General features: G+C 36.5%; 1 protein-coding gene across 9 annotated transcripts in view; it reads right to left on the reverse strand.

Annotated features, from left to right (window-relative positions):
* Positions 1 to 753: 753 nt before the first annotated feature.
* LOC122564503 (serine/threonine-protein kinase PRP4 homolog) overlaps positions 754 to 25,035 on the reverse strand; it is a 49,806-nt gene continuing 25,524 nt past the window's right edge. The window contains exons 7-17 of one of the 9 annotated variants that reach the window (XR_015752815.1): positions 24,718 to 24,791; positions 22,444 to 22,534; positions 18,711 to 18,858; positions 15,545 to 15,682; positions 14,064 to 14,217; positions 12,240 to 12,354; positions 11,289 to 11,440; positions 9,606 to 9,692; positions 2,396 to 4,896; positions 2,027 to 2,080; positions 754 to 1,224 (exon numbers count right to left, since the gene is read on the reverse strand). Coding sequence is in view for 1 of the 9 variants with exons in the window: in XM_043719480.2 (XP_043575415.2) it covers positions 4,693 to 4,896; positions 9,606 to 9,692; positions 11,289 to 11,440; positions 12,240 to 12,354; positions 14,064 to 14,217; positions 15,545 to 15,682; positions 18,711 to 18,858; positions 22,444 to 22,534; positions 24,718 to 24,791 (1,163 nt within the window). In the remaining 8 variants the exon portion in view is untranslated. Of the gene's footprint in view, positions 4,897 to 9,605; positions 9,693 to 11,288; positions 11,441 to 12,239; positions 12,355 to 14,063; positions 14,218 to 15,544; positions 15,683 to 18,710; positions 18,859 to 22,443; positions 22,535 to 24,717; positions 24,792 to 25,035 lie in introns of all 9 variants that reach the window. The other 8 variants (XR_015752819.1, XR_015752818.1, XR_015752813.1 and 5 more) reach the window with 8 other exon arrangements.

The raw sequence follows: 25,035 nt of genomic DNA on the forward strand, positions 1-25,035 counted from the left end.
GATGTTAAGGGGATTGACAAAGTAGACATAGAGCAAATGTTTCCCCTTGTGGAGCTATCAAGAATAAGAGGTGATAGCATTAAGGGGTGGAAGACCCAACGAGTTCTGAGAACTACTCCTTGCAAAGGGTCATTAATTTGTGGAATTCACTATTCCAAATTGTGGTGGGATGTTGGGACACTGAATAAATTTGAGATCAATAGAGGTTTAATTAGTATTCAGTTAAAGAGTTACAGGGAGCAAGCAGCAAAGTGCAGTTGAGGCTGAGAGGAGATCAATGTCAAAATTCGGGTTGACAGAAAATTTACCCACTCCCGCTCCTAGTTCTTCTGTAAGTAGAGTCGTGATGCAGAGAAGCAAGCCAAAAGGTGATAGAAAACAGATTATCCTTTCCCCAGTATTAACATTAGCAGGGTAGCACAGTAACTCAGTGGTTAGTATTGCTGCCTCAGTGCCAGGGACCTGGGTTCAATTTCACCCTTGGGCGTCTGAGCAGGTTTCCCATCCAAAGATATGCAGGTTAGGCAGATTCACTTTGGGAAGTTCAGGGTTACAGGGATAGGTCTAGGGGTTGCGTCTAGGTAGGATGGTCTTCAGAGGGTTGGTGTGGACTAGAATCAAATAGCTTGCTTCCACACTGTAGGAATTTTACGATTGACTGGAGAAAATGAACATGCTTTGCAAAAACACCACAGGAAATTTCCTTCCTCGACCGGGAAAAAACATTGCGCATTTTTCATTGGAAGCAACCACTTTGATACCAAATTGTTTTTAATGAAACGCACTGAAAGCAATTAACAAAATATTTTGTGTTGCCAAAGTGTTAAATTTACAATATTCCAGTTAGACAATACAAAATGCACACATTGTGGTTTCAACACCTAGAAATGGGCATTCAAGTTCACCACCAAGATGTTAAGTTTAAGATTTCTTGTTCAGTTTTTGGGGCTTCTTGTGTTTCAAAATGATCAGTTTCCAAGATTAGTAAAACAGTCAAATTCTTGCAATAATACATTTACATTTCTATAATTTAAAGCAAATATCTCAACATACACCGATATAATTGTACTCTTATGCATAACCGTATTGAAAAATAAGCTGTGAAACCACCATCTTCACTTTCATTGAATACTGAAGAATTCTTTGCTGTCAGTAACGCGTGTTGAAGCTAAGATAATGAATCATCATTCTCAGGAGCAGGCATTTTACATTTGTGATCCCTACCTATGAAATAAAACACAGAATAAGAAAATAGTATAACATGATTCAAACATTAAACAAGTTTACTTATGAACCCTTCTCAACTTGCCTGGTTATAATAGAATCTCTGCACCAAAAAGTCCTTTATAGTAAATATTTAACTGGGTCAATGAGAAATGCAGATGAAAATTGGATATTATCTGATACAATGGTAGTTAGGTCATTCAGAATTATAATTGAGATGTGGATTAACTCTATTAGTTCTGATGTACATTAAAAAGTTTTCATGTACAACCTAAAAAGATCCTGCAAAAAGAATATCACTAGTGATGCCATATCCTTAAGAAAACAGAAGTCTTAAGATAGCCAAATTTACCAAAGATTGCATGCAATGTTCACTTTGGGCTTATAGAATTATCGCCTATAAAAATCTTATTGAAGTAAATAATTTCCTTCATAAAAGGCAACAATAACAAAAAGGAGTACTTTGGTTTCTGAAACCATTAATAATTGGTAAAGATCTAAGTGTCAGGCTCCTTGATATTAAAAAAATTAACTATGTCAAGCTTGCACTAGCATTCTTTGTCAAATAAACTACCCAAGAACTAAATTCAATTTAAAGTCTGCACGATTCCTTTAAATCTGTAACTAAATTATCAATCTTTCAGTAGAAGGGCAACAATAACGATAAAATAATGGTCCTTTCCCGCTGAAATTTAGCACTGAAGGACTCTAAAGACACTATATTTATTGAAAAATCACCAGTAAACAGTGATATTCCAGTTACTTAAAGTCACTGTAAATGTTGTCTTTAGGGGACAGAAACCTTAAGTCAGTCTTCATTTTCTTGCAATATGCATCGTCTCCCATCAGGGTGCACCTAAGAGACAGAGAACAAGTAAAGAAACACCTTGATCCCTTATGTTTTGCTGTGATTTTCTTTTTACAAAAAAAGCCTGTGAAAAAATTCTGCATAACAATAAGGAACGTAAATAATTTTCTTGAATAAACACCTCAAAAGCTGATGCTAACTTAACTTTACTTTTTTTTACATACATCACAATTCAACTGCAGCAAAGCAAAGAATCCTTAGAAGTGTCAGCTATTCAAAACATTTCTTTAAAGATAATAGTTGCAAGAAATGCACTTTTCATCTGGTATGAAATGCTTATCTAGGCATGCCGTCAGAAATGACCTTGTGGAGAAGGTGAAGGAGGTGTCTCATTCAAAGTAGGCCCATGGAATAGGCGGCGTGGGCTGTTGCCTCCCAGCATAGCAACATAACTTGCTTTCCTTTCTCTCTCAGCACCATCGAAGGGAAGTAAGAAAACAGTACAAAACATTAGTTATTTTGCAATAACAGGATAACTGGATCAGACTTCCAAACAGCTTTGTGAATTGTGGTGACCTTTAACTGGCATTAACTGAGACACTGATCTCCAATAAGCAACATCCACTTTTAACAGTTACTTCCACAATACGTTAGAACATTAACTGAACTGATGTGAAGAAGAGACACTAGAAAACTGATCAACTACTCCTTTGCATAAATCATTTCTTTTACCAGTTTTTATTTTTTTTTGAAATAGTAAGTGAAAGGCTTACAGCAACTAAAGGCAATTTACGTTGAGTGCATTGATTTGTGACTTGATAATCTTACTTTTTTTTTTACTTTGTACAAAAGGTAGTTGGATAAAAATGTCACATTTACATAGAAAATGACGTTTGTTAAACATCTCATACGAAAACAATTGGGATAATAAAATAAAATTTTAAAAAACAGATCAGATCAGCAAGTCACCACTTTAGTTTTATAGTTGTACAGAGACTTGACTGCACGTCTGGACCACTGTGAAATGGCTATAATGCTTGTTCAAAACAAACACTATTTACCAGTGTATTTATAAATGCACAACCAAAATCCTTCAGTATTCTGCATGGGTAACTTTAGGTGCAGGTGGAGTGTGCTGCTGTCTGACAAAATGCCCCGACTTACCTTTTCTATACATAAGCAAAGGCATTGTGCAATTATTTTAGCTCCTTCACTGGTTCTTAAGTGTAAGAAGGCATTAGTACAACACTAAGCTCTGATGAACTATTGAAGGTTTTCTATGCCTTTGTGGGTTGATTTCATCAAGAGGAATACGAACATTTATGCCCATTAAAAATTAATCGTCCCCCATAAGCACAATGGCTTACTGAATCAAAAATAAGCTACCATGCAATCAGAAACCCACGGCTTCACAGATCCTGTCAGACTGAAGCCAGATGTTGACTTGCGCCAGTGAAGGGGCTAAGTGCAGAGCTACAATTCAAAGTCATCACAACTCATCTTAAAAAAAACTAAATGCCAAATTAAATGTACAAAAGAAAAAAGGTAAAGAAGCAATTACCGCTTTAAAAAGCAGCTTCTTTGCTCAAGAGTGGAAGGTTATGTATGCCTGTATTGAGAGACAACATGATCACAAATAATGAAACCAATGCACATAACGTAGCAAAGGAAATTCTTACTGTAAAACAATTTAACTTTAATTTTTAAAAATTCAGCAAGTGTCATATTTTAGCCATCTACAAAGAAATATAAAATCCCAATTTTTTTCCATTTCAATGACTAAATGAAACTGTTTGTTTATTAATGGACTATAGGTACAGATTTACTAAAACAGAATTTTATGGCATTGACAAATTTCTACCACAATTCTATAACAGTGTCAAATGGTGAAAAACAGTACACTGAAGGTGCTATATCATCAAGCTTCCCTGCACTCAAGTCTATAAATTGGCATAGTTTCAGCACTACATTAGCAAATTCACAAGCTAGTTAATATCATTACATTCGCCAGCATGCAAGGCATTCTGCCATGATGCTACTACTTCCCATTCATGAGCTGTGCCTATTTGTGACAATGAATGCTAATACACCAGTAATGTTGATGGTTTAGCTTACCTTCAGTGTACTGAAAGTGGTACACAACCTGCTTTAAATGATGTGACCATCCCTGCGAGCAGGCACAGGTAGGGACAGACCCCTTCGGCACTGAGTACACCAAGGGCATGCTGGCCTGCGTACACACACCTAGGAAAACGTGAATATAAACATCATTTTACCTTGGCCATTGTTACAGAGACAAGGATGGGCTAAGCCTGCACAAAAACAAAAAAGGTGTATTTTGAAGAACTGCAGCCAAAATTCTTCTCCAAAAACACCATTATTACAAGATCTTAAAATAATTTTTCTTTATCAACAGTTTGTGTGCAGCCTTAGCTGTTAAAACAATTCAACAAAACTACAGTGAAAGTATGAAGAAAACATTTGGAAAAAACAAATCAATATATTTACAGTGACTCAAATTCCTACTAGAAATAACATTTCTCTTTTAACTTAACTTCATGCATATTTCATGGTAAACATCGTGTTTCACATATACTAAAATACTTTTCTCTGACTTTTCCAGTCTTTGTTTAATTGCTCAAACCCGTTAAATCCTCCGATTAAATCTTCTCCTGAATGAATGGGTGCTGTAGGGCCTGATTAATGCTGACACGTTTGGCTGGATCTAACATAAGAATCTGTTCCAGCAAGTCTTTGAGCTGGTGAACTTTTTTACGCTGGTCTTCTGGCAAACGCTGACAACCAATCATGTCAGACAGCAGGTCCTTAGTAGAATTAATAGTGCTCATAACAGTGACTTTCTCCTAAAGTAAAACAAAAAAAAAAATCAGTCTTAGTTCAAATGCGTGGTGCTTTAATATTTACATACACGCACACAAATTAGAAGTAGGACATACAGTACTTCAAGCCTCCACCATTCCATATCCCTGTCTACTTCGATGACCTTCAAAAGCTTTGGTGTGGAGGTACCGGTATTGGACTGAGGTGGACAAAGTCAAAAAAAGCACGACACCAGGTTAGGGTGGCACAGTGGATCAATGGTTAGCACTGCTGCCTTTCAGCGCCAGGGACCTGGGTTCAATTTCAGCCTCGGGGACTGTGTGGAGTTTGCATATTCTTCCCGTGTCTGCGCGGGTTTCCTCCCACAATCCAAAGATGTGCAGGGGTTAGGGTGAAATATGCTAAATAGCCCATAGTGTTCAGGGAGGTGTAGATTGGTGCATTGGTCAGGGTTAAATTAGAGTAATAGGGTAGGGGAATGGATCTGGGTGGGATACTTCTTGGAGAGTCGGTGTGGGCTTGTTGAGCCAAAAGGAGTGTTTCCACACTGGGGATTCTATGATAGTCCAACAGGTTTATTTGAAACCACAAGCTTTTGGAGCCTCTGCTCCCTCCTCAGGCTGCCTGAGGAAGAAGGGCTCCAAAGGCTTGCAGTTTTAAATAAACCTGTTGGACTACAACCTGGTGTTGTGAGATTTTTGACTTCAAAAGCTTATCAAACAAGAATCTTGTCTACTGCCTTAAAAATATTAATTAGTTCACCTCCATTGCCTTCTGTCAAAAGCCACAAGACCTTGGGAGAAATAACTGTTCCTCATGTCAGTCTTAAAAAATGCAGCACCTAATTTTTAAACAACACTTTTTAGTCTTGGATGCAAGAATAAATATCCTTTCCACATTCACTGTGTGAAGACCATTCTATACCTGGGATCATTACCCTTCAGCTGTTATAAACTCAAGGAAACAAGCCCAGTCTATCCCAGTCTTTCCTCAGGACAACCTGTTCATTCTAAGTGTCAATCTAGTCAACCCCCATGAAACATGTCCAATGCATTTAATCCTTCTTTAAATAAGGATACTAAAATGCACACAGTATTCAAGATATCAGATTATGTCCTGTATAAATGAAGCACAATATCCTTACTTCAATGTTCATTTCCTATAGAAACAAACAATAGCAATCTTTCAACCTTGATTACTTGCTAGACTCGCGAACTAACTTTTCATGACTCAAAACTAGAATATCTCATCCCCTTCATCTCAGAATTCTGCAGTCATTCCATTTAAGTAATACTGTTTTTATTTTAAACAGCATACACATTTGAGTTTCCCATGCATGCACAGGTGGTCGCATTGAAGATAGAGCATCACAACACAGCCTCATGACAAAACCTTCTGACAGTCATCCTGCAAACCCCCCACTCCCGGCTCGCTCTACAGCACACCACTTCAGATCTTTGGAGATCACCAACTGCTGTGCTACTTAGTGTGCGGTGTTGACAAATAACCACTTTGTGTATCCTTCCTGTCAAAGCAAACTTCACATGATCCTCCATTGGCCAGATCTTTGCTGCTCACTCAAAACATATATGTTTGATTCCACCACATTTCTTTCACAACATATTGTCCTACTTATTTTTATGTCATCTGCAAGTACTGCTGTCAAACCTTTGCACCTTTAAGTCATCAATGTAAATTGTAAGCTGAGGCCCCAGCACAGATCCTTATGGGACTCTACTCCTCACATCCCATTAATCAGAAAAGGACCCATTAATTCCTACTGATTTTTTCCAGCCAGCCAATCTTCCTTGCAGGTAAATATGTCTCAGCTTCTACTTTTACATGATTCCTTGTCAAATGCTTTTTCTAGAAATTTAAGTACAACAGGCACATCTTTATATACAGCACATCATACCTCCAAAAACTCCAATATATTTGTTAAACAGCATATTCTCCTCAACATGATGCAATTACCTTAGTTTTTTTTCCAAATACAGCCTCCTTAATCATTATTTGTAACATATTCCCCACAGACATCTAAAGCTAACCGGCCTAGTTTCCTGCTTTCTATCTCCCTCCCATAAAATTGTGAATTTTAGAAAATTTAACACCAACACATTTAATTCATCAGCCACCCTGTTAAGACCAAAGAATGAAGTCCATCAGGACACAGACTTGCTAGTCCCCCCAATGAGTTTTCATCATTACTAATTACAATTTATCGATTTTAAAGCATTATAGCCAAAAGTGAAGCAAGCTTAAAGTTGAATACAATTAGCCTGCAACATTGTAACATTTTAATTTAGAGTTAAAATTTAAATTAACCACTAATTTCATACTGATTTGTAAATCTAGCTGCAAATAGAGAAAAAAGTATAATGTGCTATGGCAATACAGCTGAATAGTAATGAAGCAGAATACACTGAACTTAGGGCAATCTACCATGCAGTATATGCTTTTCCATTGAATCTCGAAATGGAGTTTAGTCTCATTCATTTCATTGCAAGGATATGGCAGCTCAGGTACCAATCCATGCTCATGCTATTCTTGCTGAATAAGGTACAGTAATATTTGCTTTCTGCCGGGTTCCAATTAAAAGGTTTATATTGTGTTCTACATTTTCAACTTATTAAAACATCTTTTAATTATTGATATCAGGTAAAAGCCATGTTCTTTGCAGATCTCACCACCTGCAGTGTATTATTCCACAAGTTTCTTTTGTGCACAATATGTCAAAGCGTACAATAGTTCACAATCTGAATGATGGCCATGAGAAATCACATTCAGACAAGTATTATAACTATTATTTTTTGCCACACTAAAGCAACACGGATATTGAAAAACACTAATAGATGCTGGCAATTAGTTACATGATTCCTCTAAGAGGTAGTGATGAGGATGTGGTCAGGACAAGTGAAGGTCTCACAGGAACCCAATGAGCAAATGCCCCTGGTTCAGATTCTGGGAAGTGGCATCCTCTGCTCCACTCAAATGCAAAATCACAGTTTTCGATTTTAAAAATTTTATTTCATTTACCAATGTAGGAATTCAACAATTTAAAATACTGCTTACAACAATATTTTTACAGATATAATGCTTTTTCTGCTAAGACAGGCCACACGGAACCCGATAGCAATTTTAACATTCATCCCAATGCAAATTGATGCTTCATTTGAAGTCTTCCTTTTAAGTAGCTATTTTCAGGAATGCAGCCACAACTTTACATGAAGATTCCCTGTATACCAGGTATGACAAGAAAATTGTCATGAATTAGTCAATAAAGTTATCTAACTTAATAGACCTGCGGCTTAAACAGAGTACAAGAAGTGGTGTATTTCCTCATTCAATCTAGTGATTGATATAATCTCACAAACCAATTTTACAAAATATTCCCACTTGAAATACCGCCCACTCAACACTGCTACCTTACACAACTGCTATCGGCGCTGTTACTCGTAACCTTCTGAAAGCCACAGCTGTTATGCAAAACAGCATTCCCCAGACTGATTCCATCCAGCATTAGTTGCACCAAAAACTGCCAAATTCAACTTCATGCGTTAGTGAAAATTTGGCACACTGACACATTTTGAAACACTATGTATGCACAAAATATTGACCGCATTTCACAATGTGTTATTTTTGGATGAAGAAAGTAGAAAGGCTTCTTATTCAGAAATCAGACAATAAATATTAACAGCCGCAATTTCTGTGGCACTTGGCTCAAAGATAGCAAGTTATGATGAACATAAATGGAAACAAAATTCATTCTTTGCATAAAGTAGCCAAGTGGATTATTTTGGGTCTTTTTGCTGGTGTTGTAAGCACAGTGGTATTCCCCATTTAGGATCATTTTTAGCTGACTGCTGAGATTAACTTTCACCTTTAAAAAAACTGAAGTAACTTTCTATTTTTCATTTTTCTTTAATCAGAAAAATAAAACATTCCATTTTCAGTATTTTCTTGGTTAAGGTAATCTGCCATTTTCAGTATGTTGTGGCTGTGCACGAGATTGAACAGAAAAGAAACTCCAACATAATGCAGAGAGTTAAATAAAATTTTGCCACAATTCCAAAGCTATGTACCAGCTGGAATACCCTGGAGAAGCTTTATTCACATAGGTAAGGTAAGGTGGACTGTTTCTACATACTTCCAATTGGTAATTACTAACAGACATTTTTAAAGACTAGAGTGGGTCACCTACTCACTTTCATGGTCAGAAAACGGAAAGGGATACAAAAGTGATGACAAAATATTACAAAAAAAAATTCAATTTTTTACTTTGTTAGCCTCCATGAATGTCACATATCTCTGAACCCACTGCAAAACGATGAGGCCCAAAATAGGACTCAGAACATCTCTCTCATAGTTGTTCCATCTGAAGTATCAATTGTTCATCTTTTTATATTACATTTTCAAATTCAATGTTTGTGGTGGTGCACAAAGGCTAACATTCAGCATAATATTCAAGGTCTCCATTCATTTCAACTAAAAATTTGCCTGCCGTTAGCAACACAAGAAGGAATACATTGATCTGAATTACATGTTTTATAGTTTTAATAAAAGCAGCAAGTTGCTTTGTCCTGCAGTCAAAGATCAGGAAAATGGAGGGTACAATTCAAGCTGACAAACTGAAATTCAAAATTTCCTCAAGTCTTTTCCTTCAAAAATCAGTTCCTTTGTGCAAATATACTAAGGACTATGCTCTGGAATACATTAGGTGAAGAATACAAACCCTTTCTGTCACTTTATCCACCTCAATGTACATGAAGTTCAGATTCTGATCAAAGTGCTGGTCCTTGAAAACACCTTTCCGGATCATCTGAAAATAATTAAATATATTTCACAATTATACAAATATGCAAGACAATCAATGATACATTTTACCACTCGAAGACCCTGATCTTTTATGGATCATAGAAAAATGTAGAAGCGTCAGTGCAAAAGGTCTGCGCAATGGTTTTCTTTCCCCACAATATTGTGCAAACTAATAGCATTTTAAGAATGGCAAAGGAGAAAGTTACAGAAAATAAAAATTTTCTGTTTAATTTTCAGAATTAATTGCAAAAGTGTCAGTTTAATCCCCAAATCTTTTTACATGTTCTGTGTCAGTCTTATACAAACTGATATACAACTGATTCATTAAGGCACATACATATACAAATATGATAATGCCCAGAGAGCACGAACAAATGGTCATTATAATTTAATGGGAAAATTTTAAAAATATAAGATCTTATAGGGAAAAAAAACAATGATTCAAATACTGCCATTGCATCAGTTTCAAAATATGGAAGGATATATAATTTATAAATATACAAGGTGATACTGCTGAAGGTTTCTCTGACAGTGATTTTATAATTTTTCAAGATATAGCAGCCACAGAATGGAACATTAAAAACAAAATAGAACCTGAAGACAGTTCTAGTGAAGGTCACAAACTAGTAAAGGATTCAAGAAATAGGAAAATCACTAACATACCGATCTTGAGGCCAACCTTCCAAACTCAGTGGATGTTGTTCAACCTCCATCAAAAATTCAAAATTCCAAACATACTGAATCCTGCGCTCCAGTATCCAAGCACCAATAAAGCTTTTACTGTTAGCAATGAGCCAGTAAGACTTTTGGCTTTCTGGCAACATAAATAAAGATAAAGATGGCTTTTAGCCATCCAGCTGTTTAAAGCACATTAATTGCTGGGTCAAAATCCTGGAACTTGCTAACAGGATTGTGGTTGCAACGTCATCACACAGACTTCAGCTGTTCAAGGTGGCAGAACACTGCTCTACTAAACTTAAGATCTTCTAAACTGAAACTTTTCCCCCATTAAAGCCTCCCGGAACTGCTACCGCATTGGGTTAGAAATAGAGCGAAGGCTCCTCTGCTCATTTAAACCCAAAGTAAAGCTCCCTTGACAACATTCTCATGAAACAATCCCAGGACAGGGCCACTACAGGATAAATACAAAGTAAAGCCTCAGGGCAATAAAGCTGGTCTTGTAACAACATCCACATTCCATGAATGAATTAAAAATAAACAGTGGAAGAATATCTCCTTTTCAGTTTCAAAAGCAAAAGTGTCAGTTTAATCCGCAAATCTTTCTACGTGTTCTGTGTCAGTCTTATACAAACTGATATACAATTGATTCATTAATGCACATATATAAACAAATATGATAATATCCATACAGAGAGCATGGTCATTATACTTTAATAGGAAAATTAAATATTTTATCCCACATACAAAGTTTCAATTTTAAAATTTGGTTTTCCTTACCAATTTGACATCATAAAGAAATTAAAAGAATTCATTGTCAAAAACATTAAATTCAAATGATCAATAAAGTATAAAATACTTGCAAGTTAAAATGTTCGTTATCAAATGAATATAAATCTAGGTCCAAGATTAATTCACCTACCTTATTTGGCATCTTGCCCTTTAAGTCCATCATGAGTTTCAGCATATGATTATTAGTTTTGCCAGGAAATAGAATTTTTCCTGTGTAAAGCTCATAAAGTGTGCAACCAACAGACCACAAGTCTATGGCATAATCATAAACTTTCCCAATAACTGCAAGAGATAAATAGAAAGTGCTTAAGCTTAGATACTGAAGTATTCTTGCTTATGTTTAGTGCATTTTGATCAAAGTGTTAGAAATAAGACAAAATTTCATAATCAGTATTGTAAATAAACAGGTCACGCTCAAAGTGTACATTGTCACTGCACACAACTGACACTGCATTAAGGAACTCTTTAAAATAATAACAAAACTGCAGATTATATGTATATTTTTTAAAGCAAACTGGCATATTTAACTAAATCACTGGAGCAAAACACAAAGCAGAGAAAAAATAAAATAAATTGACTCAGACTGTTCCCTTAATGTGATGACTGACCAGCAACAACCTAGATTTATAGACCTTTAAAACGCCCCAAAGCATTGGAAAATACTTTTATGGTGAGGAAAGTGAAAGTTAACAGATCAAAGGAAGTACAATTCTGTTAAGAGTTTAGTGGATAGGACAACAATAAAGGTGCATAATAAATTCCAGCATGTAAACACAATATGCAAGATTGTATCTATAATTTACCCAGGTTATGTTGCTGAACAGAATTTTTTGTTCTGTGGTGCTATGAAGTCTGCTTGGACTGCTCAACCACCAATGGGTCCTACTATCATAGCTATAAGATTTCACTTTGGATGTGTGCAGGTGTTTGTGTTTCTGGAGGGATGGTGCTCGCACCAATTTACTTTCTTGGCCACAGTAAATGAGATCAACGATAACCCAAAGGAAAGAAATCTAAGTACCACGACTAAATGTGCAAATTCTCATCTGCTTCAAATGTTAAATAAACATTTAAAACTTACTAATTTCAGGTGCTCGATAAAATCTGCTGACGAGGTATGGTGTTATATCGTTATCAGCTACATGTGAAGCTGAGCCAAAGTCACAAAGCTTCAGGATGGTTTTGGATTCATTTACCTTTAAAGAAACAAGTTTTACTTAGCAATCAATCTCCAAGAGCCTACACAGAAATTTCAGATCCATTTTTGACAGCACAAATTGTAATAAATTTTAAGTTAAATAATTTCAGCACAATAACATGATTGGAAATGTTGAACTACTCTGGTGACACTATTTCAGAGGAAACAGTTTGCAATCTTACACCACTGCATTTATCATATACCTGTTCACAACAAAATATGGATGTAGGTTAGCTCACTGAGCTGGAAGGTTTGGTTTCAGAGGTTTCATCACTATACTAGGTAACATCATCAGTGACCCTTGGGGTGAAGTACTGGTGGTATGGCCTGCTTTTTGTGTTTAGGTTTCTTGGGTTGGTGATGTCATTTCCCACGGTGATATCATTTCCCACGGTGATATTTCCTATGGTGACACCATTTTACGTGATGTCATTTCCTGTTTTTTTTTCCTCTTGGGGGTGGTAAATGGGATCCAAGTCAATGTGTTTGTTGATAGAGTTCCGGTTGGAATGCTATGCTTCTAGGAATTCTCACACGTGTCTCTGTTTGGCTTGTCCGGGATATTTACCGCCCCGAGAGAAAAAGAACAGGAAATGACGTCGCCAACCCAAGGAAGCCTAAACAAATAAAAAGCAGGCCACACCACCAGTGCTTCATTCGGAGGCTCATTGATGATGTTACCTTGTATGGTGACAAAACATCTAAAAACGAACCTTACAGCTCAGCGAGCAAACCTACATCCAGAACCTCAACCTGAGCTACAAATCATCTCAAAACTCGCTAACAACAAAATATTTCAGTGCATAACAATACATTACTTTTGAAATCTTTACTGATTTCAGATGTTTACTTCAGTTCTATGAAATTCATAATCGCCACCTTCATATATTTGCGATTTCAAGGACATCAAATCAACTTAAACTGGTAGCTGACTGCCATGGAGCTATGTACTTCAGGTGTAAAATGAAGACTTCAAATGTATTGATTACAAGGGTTCAGTAAAATTGGACCAGGATGGTGTTAAAACACAATATCACAAAATTTACATCTTGGCAAATTTTCAAAAGAGACATATTGGTACATGAATAGTTTCACAGCAAGTAGTATCAAGAGCCTACATCTCTGAAAATAAATGTTCAGACTGGTTGAGATCATCTTTCTGAATTTTCCACAACATTTTCGTCATGTTGCCTCAGTGAAGAAGCACACTGCTTAAATAATCCTTATATCCAACACGGAGACTTTTTCATAAGTTTCACAGAATACTCTCTCTCTGCAAAAGAGATGTACATCCTAATGTTCACTCACCAAAGTCAATAAAACCCCTATGCAAATGAATTAAAACACTAAAAATCCTGTTAATCTGGAAAAGGAATGCCTGTTTGCATCAGTAAATTAAAATGCAATCTCAAACCTTAAATCCACGTTTTGCCCCAAACTAATTTAGCCATTATCTTCTACTCCTCCTTTTCCATCATTGCATTTTGATTTCAAACACAAATGTCTACTGATGAATCCACGAAATTACAAAACTCAACAGACAAGGAGAGCTCAACATAAACCTGATTTATGTGATTGATTTGAAGAAGAAATTTACAAAGATTTTCTCTCACTCCATATCCATAGCCCAACATTATCTAGATATCACAATCTTTTTATGCAATACACTATTTTAAGCTTATATTAGCAAAAAAGGTTACAATTTACCAGAATGTTGTCAGGTTTGATATCAGCATGAAGGATGTTACATCTCTTCAACAATTTCAGAGCTAGGAAAAGTTGCTGACTGTATGATCGTACAGCCTTTATATGAAGACCAACATCTTTCCCATATTTTTTCAACACCTCACGTAAGTTCATACTGTGCAAAAGGGGAGCAAAATGTTTTAACACTCAAAATGAAATAAATATAAATGATAAAAATATTGGCGTCACTCAATAATACAATTTTTAGAGCACACAACTAATTTTAAGCAATGTTATAAGTAACATAACACAATTTATATCCTTTTTACTTAAAAAATGGACAAAACATTTTTTTTCCAAAAAATAAAGCAAGTGATGCTCAACTGAAGCCAAAATACTACTTCATATCCATTTGGTCTTTCTGTTCCAATTCAAAAAACCCATAATAGTTTAAATGTTGCTTCAGAAGAGATGTCAAACAAGCCCTTTGTGTTGTCATAATACTAACACTATGGTCAAGTGTGAACTGTGCAGTGAGTAAGTAATTCCATTTTAACCTCTCCTACAGTAAAGATAGTTGATTCCCATTTTCACAATAGCTTTGTCACAAGCACCAAGCATTGGTCATGCTTTTAAATTCTCAGCTTCCTTTTGCTGGAGAAAGGCAGTGGGGGAAAAAAGCACTAATATCTGCTTCTAAACAAAATGGGGTAGATTTGTTTTGAAACTTTAAAAAGCTTAAGACCACTGACTTGGTAAATAATATGCTACACTATATCTGATAGCCTGTCAGTATACTCAGTGAGCACTGCCTCTGAATTCATTTGTCAAGACCAGGAGAATGAAACTACATACTTCTAAAGTTCTTTAAATATAAAGGCATCCTCCACTTACCACGAGGATCACCTCTAGTTACCACTAAGAAGAATGACGAAACAATGCACCTGAAAGACATTATGAGACAGAAGGTCACAACTCTAGTGTGGTCTCTTTACTCTTCTTCCTATGGTTACAAGCTTGTATTGAGAATGAACAAAAAAGAGATTACCAGTCAAAAGCAAGGTGCAAATAAGCAATTTAAGATTCCCCTTCTACTGACCCCTTAGGACCGGGGTTCATAGCATAAAGCTATTGTGAAAAGGTCAATGGCCAGCACGGAAATCTCTAATGTCAAAATGAAGGTGAAGCAAAAATTACATGCCTGAAAATAGTGAAATACTTTGAATTTTGAAAGCAGACTACAGCCTATCAAGGAATTTACAACCATTTTGGCTTCAATAGTACATCATGTTAATAATTAGATTGGAATGCAAAATCTTGTTCAAACACAACGGTCATCCAAGGACTGTGGCCATATTTTGCGCTGACCATAGAAATCTGAACAACACCTGTCACAGCTTGCCTCAATTCCAATATCTGATATTTCTTAATGATGTATTGGTAATAGCAGTGGTGGGTGAGAAAAACATTTATATTTACAGAGTTATGCAGTAACCAGTTACCTCAGAGGCTCAAAGACCAAGCAGAGATGTTGCTTGTGGTAGAAGTGTCTAAAAAGTCTCAGGCAATGGAACTTATCATCAGGATCTGCATCATTCAATTTCTTCAGGAACTCTAGCTCCTTCAAACCAGTCTTTTGCCTATCAACACAAGCATCAATAAACCTCCATTTTATTCAAGAAAATGAACTACAATGAAATTAATTATATTTTACAAGGAAAACACAAAAATACAATACAGTTGGAGGTGCTAGTGATACAACTGACAACAAATTCCCTCTGTCAAAAAGGAGACTGAAAGCAGTCCACGTTTCTGCTGGGAATGCACTAAAGTGTTGAGGTAGGACTGTATGACACTGAACTGTGATACGTCCTACAATTAATGAGTTAACACACCACCAGAGCCCACATTGCAAGTCAAGAACTGTGTAACAACCTTATTTGGAAAATCTAAGTCATGCTGAAATAGAAAATGAGACAGATCAAAGGTGTTTGACTTGCACTCATCAGGATAAACATAAGAATACCAAATTCAAATAATTTACACTACAATGAACTATGATAGTCAAGACTGTGCCATTGAGAAAGCAAAAGTTCTCCTAAGAATTCCAAAGTGACGTAAAGCATGAACATAATACCTTTGCTCATATGGAACAAGTACTGTGCATCATTGTATATTGCTTTTAGTGAACATAAAATGAGTCATGCTGTGACAACTGGTTGTGGTAAACTGGTTAGTGCAGCTATTAGCACACACAGCATTGTTCGATAGATCCTACCTAATCATAGTATCACATTTAACAGTTCACATTTTGTTTTGCATTTTATAAATGCAAAAGTTCCTTATAAAGAGGCTACAAGAGCAAGTCATAGAGAATACTGCACTAAGTAATTCACCTCCTGACTCTGCAAAGCCTGTCCACCATCTACATGGCACACGTCAGGAGCGTAATGGAAAATTCCATCCTTGCCAGGATGAGTGCAGCTGCAACACAAGAAGCTTGACACCATCCAGGACAAAGTAGCCTGCTTGACTGGGACCAAGACCATAAACACCCACAGCTTCCACAACCAATGCTCAGTAGCAATGTGTATAAATAGCAAGATGCACTGCAGAAATTTGTCAACGATCCTCAGCACCTTCCAAACCCATGACCACCATCATCCAGGAAGAGTAGAACAGCAAATGCATGGTAAAACTATCCATTGCAAATTACCCTCTGATCCACTCACCATCCTGAATTGGAAATATATCATCATTCTTTCACTGTCCCTGGGTCAAATTCCAGGAACTCACTCCTTAACAGCATTGTGGATCTAGTAAAAGCACATGGACTGCAGTAGTTCAAGACAGTAGCTCACCACCACCTTAAGAGTAACATGGGATAGGCAATAAATACTGACCCTGCCAGTGACACCCATATCCCATGAGTGAACAAGAAAAAAAACTATGCTTGCTTGTCTGATCACATGAAAATTTTCAGTGTTCAGTGAGCATGTCTACACTAACAATTTATAACAACAAATCTGATGCCAGCTAGCCAGCCAATCCCAGTTTTCTTAATAGTGATTGACTTGCACAACTTTCCAATCCAAATGCAAGTGCTCAAGGCAAGACAACTTCAGAGGATGTTCTGATGAACAGTCACTGGATTCAAAAAGTTCATTCTGCTTTCTTCCTACATATGCTGTCAGTACCTGCTAAATTTCTCAAGTAATTTATGCTTTAATTTGGAGAATATTAGTTCAGGCACCTACAACATTGCCCTACTTTTTAAACCCTGGAACAGTATCCACCTGGTCTTGAGGATCAGCCATTCTTTAGTGCCATCAGTTTTACAACTGCTGCTAACTTGGTTATGTTAATTTAGATGGGTCCATATCCCAGAGATAGCTTTCAAGGTTATCTGCCTTGCTGACCTCTTCCTCTGGCAAACATTAATGCAAACAATTCAGTACGTTCACTATTCCCTTATCACTGGGAAACATCACCACAGTTTAAGGGCCCCACATTGCTTCTCCTAATGCAATTTAAACAATTGTGTGTTGGTTAAGGGACAGAACATTTTTGGCTAAAGGGTAGGAGGTAAAGAATAGTGGGGAAGGGATGCTTGTCTAACTAGATACCAGTATGCGGTGAGGATGCCAGGGGTTCATTGTTTGAGTATATTTAACAATATATTAAATAGTGAGAAGGATATTTGCAGAATTCAGGATGACAGACCAGTGAAATGGATAGCTTGTGCAGATACAATTATTACTTATAATTATGTAATGAAGCAGTCTGGAAAATTCAAAATGGACAGGCAGTATAATCTAAATTCTATGACGGGGTGCTAAACCAAAAGGCACTGGGGAGAAATATTCTTCAAGGTCAAATTAAAGTGATTGAGAAAAACAGTTTCTCCAGCAGGTGATTCAGAAATCAGGTTAATGGTTTAAAATAATTGCCAGAAGAATTAGTGGGTAGAACAAGACAAATCTCAGGAGGATAGTTGAGCTCTGGGTCACACTATGGAAAGAGTGTTGAAAACAAATTCCATTGGAATTTGCAAAAAGTAATTCGCACATACATGAAACAGACTCATTTGGAGGGTTACGGGGAATGTTGCAGTGTCAGACTAAATGGAAAATGCTCTTTTGAAGAGATGGATAGCGAGAACAACTCCTATCTATGCTATAAGATCCTATAAACCATGTGCAAGGTAAATAAAACTGGCTACTGGTCACCCAAACATAATTACGGAAATATAGTTCAAATGAATCAGCAAGTCATTGATTAATTTTAATGTGACACCTAGACCCACTTCTTCCTTTTCCTCAGCCAGCAATGACTTCTAGTTTAATTCGTTTATATAGGCTTTCAGAAAAATGTAGCACTCTTACTATAGAAATACGTGGATCATGCCGTTCTGCATGGTTAAGTGCCAGAGTACTACTCTATATGAAAGGGGAATTATTTGAGAGCTCTTCCTCCACTCTTACCCCTAACCAGTTGTCATGTACGCTATTGCATCGTTCTTGGTTTTGATGCCGTTACTACAGGAATGTTGGTTGCAGATTGCAGCAATTAACCAAAATCTCACTTCAGACTGTAGTACAGCACCATATCTATGATCTCAAGTCAATATTTTGACACAATCCAAACTTCCCATCAAAACAGACTTACATGAGTTCATTGTTCCTGATGATTTTGACTGCCACCTCCTGGCTAGCTCTTGCCATGTCTCTGGCACGTACAACATTACTGAAGACTCCTTGACCAGTGTAGCCATATACACTGTAACGTTTATCAAGAACTTCCCCAATATTTACACCTGCAAAACAAGATGAATATTTACAATAGGTTATAAACTAAGTCGTGATATTGGTGAAGGTGAGAACCTTTCTTCAAAATGACTAATTATTGCTTGGTCTGATCAAAAGAATCTACAGCTTCCCTCTAATCTAAACTGATTTATTTTAGAAGGTGTCATAGCTATTTATTAATACTTTCTCTGACTGATTTATTTTGTTTCTTTCTTCAGCAGTTTCTCTCCCCATTAGATCCCTAGTGTCATTATTCACCAAGGAAAGCACCTGAATTAGTTCCTATGTTTCATAAGCGGACCAATTTTCCCTCAAACTTATCTCCATTTTGGGAAGAATAACAGCCAGTTTGAATTATGCAGAATATCATGTCCACTGTCAATAAGCATACCCAACCAAAACACTGATCATTTTCAAATGCCAATTTTAAAGTTTCAACTAAAGGACTGTGGTTTGATATTTAGTGCAGATACTATAACTTTTCACATTGTGATCAACTGAAATGATCAGCAAGGTCTTAGTTCAGTTTAACCCAAAACTAGATCTGTTCTAGTTCTTTAATATCATTTGCTGCAGTTCTACACCAATTTAGAGCCTGAAAGCTCATTACCAAAGTATGGTCAAATGTGGGGTTGTGGGAGAGAGAAGTCACCATGGGACTCTTATGTGCCTCCATGTTGCTTGTCATGACAATCAATGACAAGCAATATGAGTTCGACTGGGACAACACTACTATTATAGGACAAGCCAAGCTGAGAACAGCCAGGGAATTCCTAGAGGCATGGCACTCATCCACGGATTCAATCAATAAGCACATCGACCTGGACCCAATATACCGACCACTGATACGGACAGCCGGAACTGACAACTGGAAGCGGCAGAGACAAACCACTATAAATGCCGGAGGAAACATCACAGAAGCGCTTCACAGGAGGCTCCCAAGCACTGAGGATGTCACCTAGACAGGGGACGAAATGTCTGCAACACAAATTCCCAGCTCGGCGAACAGAACCACAACAAGGATCTATAGGATGTAGGCATGTCAGACAACATAGCTTGGCATATTTAGCTTGCCTCAAGTCTTATCACAAGTTAATTCTGGTTTATAATGGTAATTCGAATTACTGAAACAAGTCCAAAATTTCACTGGGAATGTATTTTGAGCAAAATGGTTAAATTTTAAGAACTTCTGCCTTCACCAACATAGCGTCAAGGATAGAAATATCTTTTCGATTCATCATTGAAATTATAGTCTGTCAGATAGTAACAAGGCAACTAGTGACTGAATCACGTATTTAACTACAGAACGTAATGTTTTGTTCACGTATAGAAGAAAACAAGCTTAAATTTGTGAAAAGAAAAACTGATTCAAAAGAATAGATTTCAACCTAAAAGAAATATTTTTTCTTCAGTCTTCAATTAAAACGAATGTAATATCAGAGGTTCAGGGAAAGTTAGATAGTAACACAGAGGATAAACTCTCAGGAATTAGAATACAACAGAAAAGCAGTCATGGTGACTTAATGGGAATTAACTAAACACAAGAATCACTGGGTCTTGAGATCTTGCATAAATTACTAAAAGAAAAAGGCAATAGCAAGTTTTGAGAAGGTTGTACCTCAGGTTGAGGTTCTGGATGTAGGTTTGTACATTGAAGAAAAAAAGCAATGAATGGGGATGCATTAGTTATAATCTTTCAAAGATCCATGAATTCAGAGACAACACCAGAGAATCAGATGGTAGCAAGCATTAAGTGTAGGCAATATCAATAGAAAGTGCTGATGAAACTCAGAAGATATGGCAACATTTGAAGAGAAAGACTCAATGTTGACAGCCCAGCATAATACCTCCTTTTTCAGATAGAGTTACAGAGTTATAGAGATGTACAGCACAGAAACAGATCCTTTGGTCCGACTTGTCCATGCCCATTTGCCAGCATTCGGTCCATATCCCTCTAAACCCTTCCTATTCATATACTTATCTTGCCAAATCTGCTCAATTTCTCTCGCACTTTGCTTTTATTTAAGATTTCAAGGACCGACAGTATTTTGTTTTTATTTCAACATAGATAGCTACTTCAGGTGACAAAGGTTCATCAATATCACTTACACAAATTTTCAGAGGCTACTTGAATAAGTATGCTTGAGATTGACATACTAAAATTCAGGGCACCTGGACTGCAGCAACCTCAAGGTAAATATTTTCCAATCAACCTGTCCCAAGATGTTATTACACCTCTCTGGAGCAGGTGAGGCTTCAACCTGGGCCTCTCAGTCCAGAGGTACAGGCACTACACTGCACCTCAACTGCCTTTTTGCAATTTTGTTGCGAAACTAAGGAATTGATAAGGAGCTAGTGGATGATCCTAGATTGGAAAAGTGACATTGTTGCACGGACAGAAATAGTGCATGGCATTCTCTTACAATCAATATTAATGACTACAGTTTATTTATTGGGTTAGAATGACAGCAGGTGCAGATTAAGAAATTAAGAGGTAGCCCATTTTCATCACAAAAACAGCAGATATGGCCACTTAAAGTAAGTCAACAATCCTATATTCTAACAAAGTCACACTCTGAAGCCGTTCACAGCCTCTAAGCTCCAACAGATAGTCCGACTACCAGCTTAGCAATACTAAATTAACTGTACATAGTTTAGTTTAGAAAGAAAACAAAACAGAAGAATACAATACAACCACTTTCCTCTGATTCTATGAATAGTGAAAGCTCAACTCTATGTATCAACTTGCGTCTGCTTGATCCTGACCAGCAAAATACAGATGTGGAAAAACATCAAGCATTCAATACTCCTACTACTGCAAAAGAAATTACACTGGAGATTAAACATCAATACATTTATCAGAACACTATTTTACTAAACTTGGAAAAAAAAATTACACACAAACAAAACTTTTGCTGGAGAAACTCAGCAGATCTGGTAGCATCTCAGATCAGAACAGAAAGAGAGTTAACATCGAGTTCAGTTACCCTTCTTCAACACTGCACCTGAAACATTAACTCTGGTTTCTCTCCACAGATACTGCCAGACCTGCTGCGTTTCTCCAGCAATTTCTGTTTGAGTGTTTCAGATTTCCAAAATACCAAGTCCCTTGTTTTATTTGAAGAATATTATACACAGTCACTTTCACCCAAAATTTTCTTCCAAAGCCAAGAAATCAAAGAAGAAATAAAAACTGGAATGCAAGGTCTGGCAGCAAAACAAAAAGTGAAGACATGGCATTTATATTGCCTTTATGACCTTAGGAGTTCCCAAAGCTTTTCAGTGAAATTTACGTACTTTTGATCACAGTTACTTTTGAATTTGAAGATAAATGAACAGAAATCTACTTTAGCAATGGTGGTGTTTTGAGGGAGAAATATTGGCCAGAACACCAGATCTGCCTTGCTCTTCAAATAACTTTCACCTCCATCTGACAGGACAGGTGAAGCCTCTGATTAGCATGTCAGCATTTCACCCAGTACAGCAATTAAGTGACAGCAAAATTAGGTGATTTAGACAGAGCGTACATCATTTCATTAAGCCTGCTCATCCCCTTTTCAATATTTACAGGGTAATTATTTCTAAATACTCACGATAGTAGCCTTCTGCATCAGTCCAATTATCCCTGAGATTAGGATTTTCTTTGAAATCCTTTCCAAATCCAGCAGCTCTCAGATGAGCACTCTAAAGACAAACATAATATTCTTTAAATTAAGGTTCTATTGATCATTTATGCTTCCAAGTTGGTATACTTGAGACTCATGAAATCAAACATTATTTCTTCCCCCAATAATACATGTTGACAATACAAGATTAAGTTAATAAATACTTTGAAAAACTATGTTGAAAACCAGTCAGTGTAGACTTGTGAAAGGTATATTATCTTGGACCAAGTACATACAATTCTTTCTCAGTAGACATTTCTAGAAATGTTTTATTTTCAAAATCAGCTTTTCTAAAACACAATGTCAAGTGATATCTATGGCTTCTAACGATCAAGTAAATTTAAGGCAAATAAAGGCAAATTGTTGCAGGCAACAAAATGGAAAGCTGTGCCAACTAAGGATATGCATTTTGGGACTTCTACATTATGTGGACATAGCATTATAGCAGAAAAATATATCATTTGACACATTAAGCATTGTTTCTCTCTACCAGTTATCCACTCGAATCTCTCACCGAAAGTCCCTTTTTAAGCTGATATCCAACAGCTGCTCAAAAGAATCATGATCATTGTTTTCAAAATACTTGTGGCAGATAACGGTGTATCCTTACCATCTTTCACATAAACCTTTCTCTAATTCACATGCAAATCTGTGCTTCTTATCAGTTTAACTCCTGACAATCTATAATGCTATCACAGCCTTCTCTTCAAATGCTATCTTCTTAAAGGTGGGCATAGAACATTTCAGCCCCAGTAGAAATAACCCACTCGTTCTTAAGTCTCTTTTGAAAATGATTCCCACATCTCTGGTAACAGCTTAAGGAATCTATTCTGCAATTTTAAAATGGTCTTTACAGCTTTGAGGAAGGATGCCCAAAACTTCTCTCAACCTTCAGCAGTAATCTAAAGCTTTGCAAGAGTTTATTACCACCATTTTTTTGGTTTATATGTCTCCATTTGAAAACTAAATGTTCTTATGATTGCACCTAGTTCTTCGGCTACATTTGATTACACTTTATATTTGCATATCAACATCTATCTGTAACATTCCACAAAAAATCCTGCAGTTTAAGAATTTTGTACCGTTTCCAAAATGTATTTTTCTTTTAAAATGTATATTGAACCACGTCTGCCATGTATGTTTTCCCATGCAAGCCTTTTTACATTCCCATCAACATTTGCGATACTTTTAATTCATCATAGTGCACGGCAGGGTCACCAAAGTTTTTCACTAGGATTTTGTGAAACTGCTTGGACGTTGCATTTAGTTGGAATAATTTAGGTTCGCTCGGAGGAAACAGATATGATCCAACAACTACAAGTGTTACTCATTGGCAGTTATGAGACGAGAATTAAAGTATCTCAAACTTGACACAAGTGACTATCTGGCAATGCATAGTAAGTTAGCAAGTTTCTAAATTATTTTTTAATGATGTTGAGCTAAAACTTAAGGTTCCCCTAGAGCTTTCCGAAGCAAGTTACTTTACTCTCAAGTGATGCATACAACATTAATTTGTTTCTCTGGTGTGTGTTGCTTTGGCAATTAATTAGAATTAACACATCTGAGTTGCATTTATTGTAAAAATGGGGTGCAAAAGGTGAGATTAAAATATAAAACAAATATTATTTTTCCCCAGCACTTCAGATTTTGTTTCTAAATAAGTACGAACATCTTTAAAACCAGAAAAATGTAAAGATAGAAATTGTATGGCATAAGACTTAAAGAGAAAAGCCAAAAGTCAAAACAACTATAAAATAAACCATTTTGGAAACAGAAATTAACCCAGTTACAAGTTTTGATTGTGTACGCTCTTGCCCTGAAGTTTGGAAGTAGCACTCTCTTGAAACTTCAAATTTTAGACATGATATAACTCTAGCTTATCAACCAATAAACCGCAATAATTGCAGGGATCACAACATTAAGTTTGGTAGCAACAAAGCCCTTAAGCTTTAAATGTGGTGCTTACATTTGTTCTAAGATGGTCAGGTTGAATATTATAATGCCCCCAGCTTCAAAAGATTCTGCTCAACATAATCTAAGCATCATATTAGACCTACAGATGATTATCAGACAAACTATTAACAAAAACAGTTAATATTCATCATTTACAGTCTAAAAGAGGTGAATTGGAACTGGCTTGACCACAATCTTTGGCAGCACATGAATTCTGTCTTTTCTAAAAGAAAGGTAGAACATACATACATCAAAGTAGGCAGCAAACATGTCATCAGATTCAGTAAACATATCTGGAACTGTTGGCTTTTTCAAAGTAGCTCCTGCAAATAAAATTAAGTTCAGACAAGATCTTCAAATACAAATCTAACACTGCCAATATGCCAAATTCACTACCACAGATAGCACAGAGAAAGCGCAATCTGCATATTTCAACCATCAGGAAAAATACCACCCTTTAAAAAAACGTTACGTGCCATATTTTAAAAATCAAATTGCTGGAAAACATTATGCAGACTTGAAAAAAGATATTGGAGGCAAAATACAGGCACAAGGGACTTAGATTCT

Source organism: Chiloscyllium plagiosum, unplaced genomic scaffold (genome assembly GCF_037043375.1).
Source record: "Chiloscyllium plagiosum isolate Xiang-an unplaced genomic scaffold, Cpla_swu_hap1 HiC_scaffold_34, whole genome shotgun sequence".
Lineage (NCBI taxonomy): Eukaryota > Metazoa > Chordata > Chondrichthyes > Orectolobiformes > Hemiscylliidae > Chiloscyllium > Chiloscyllium plagiosum.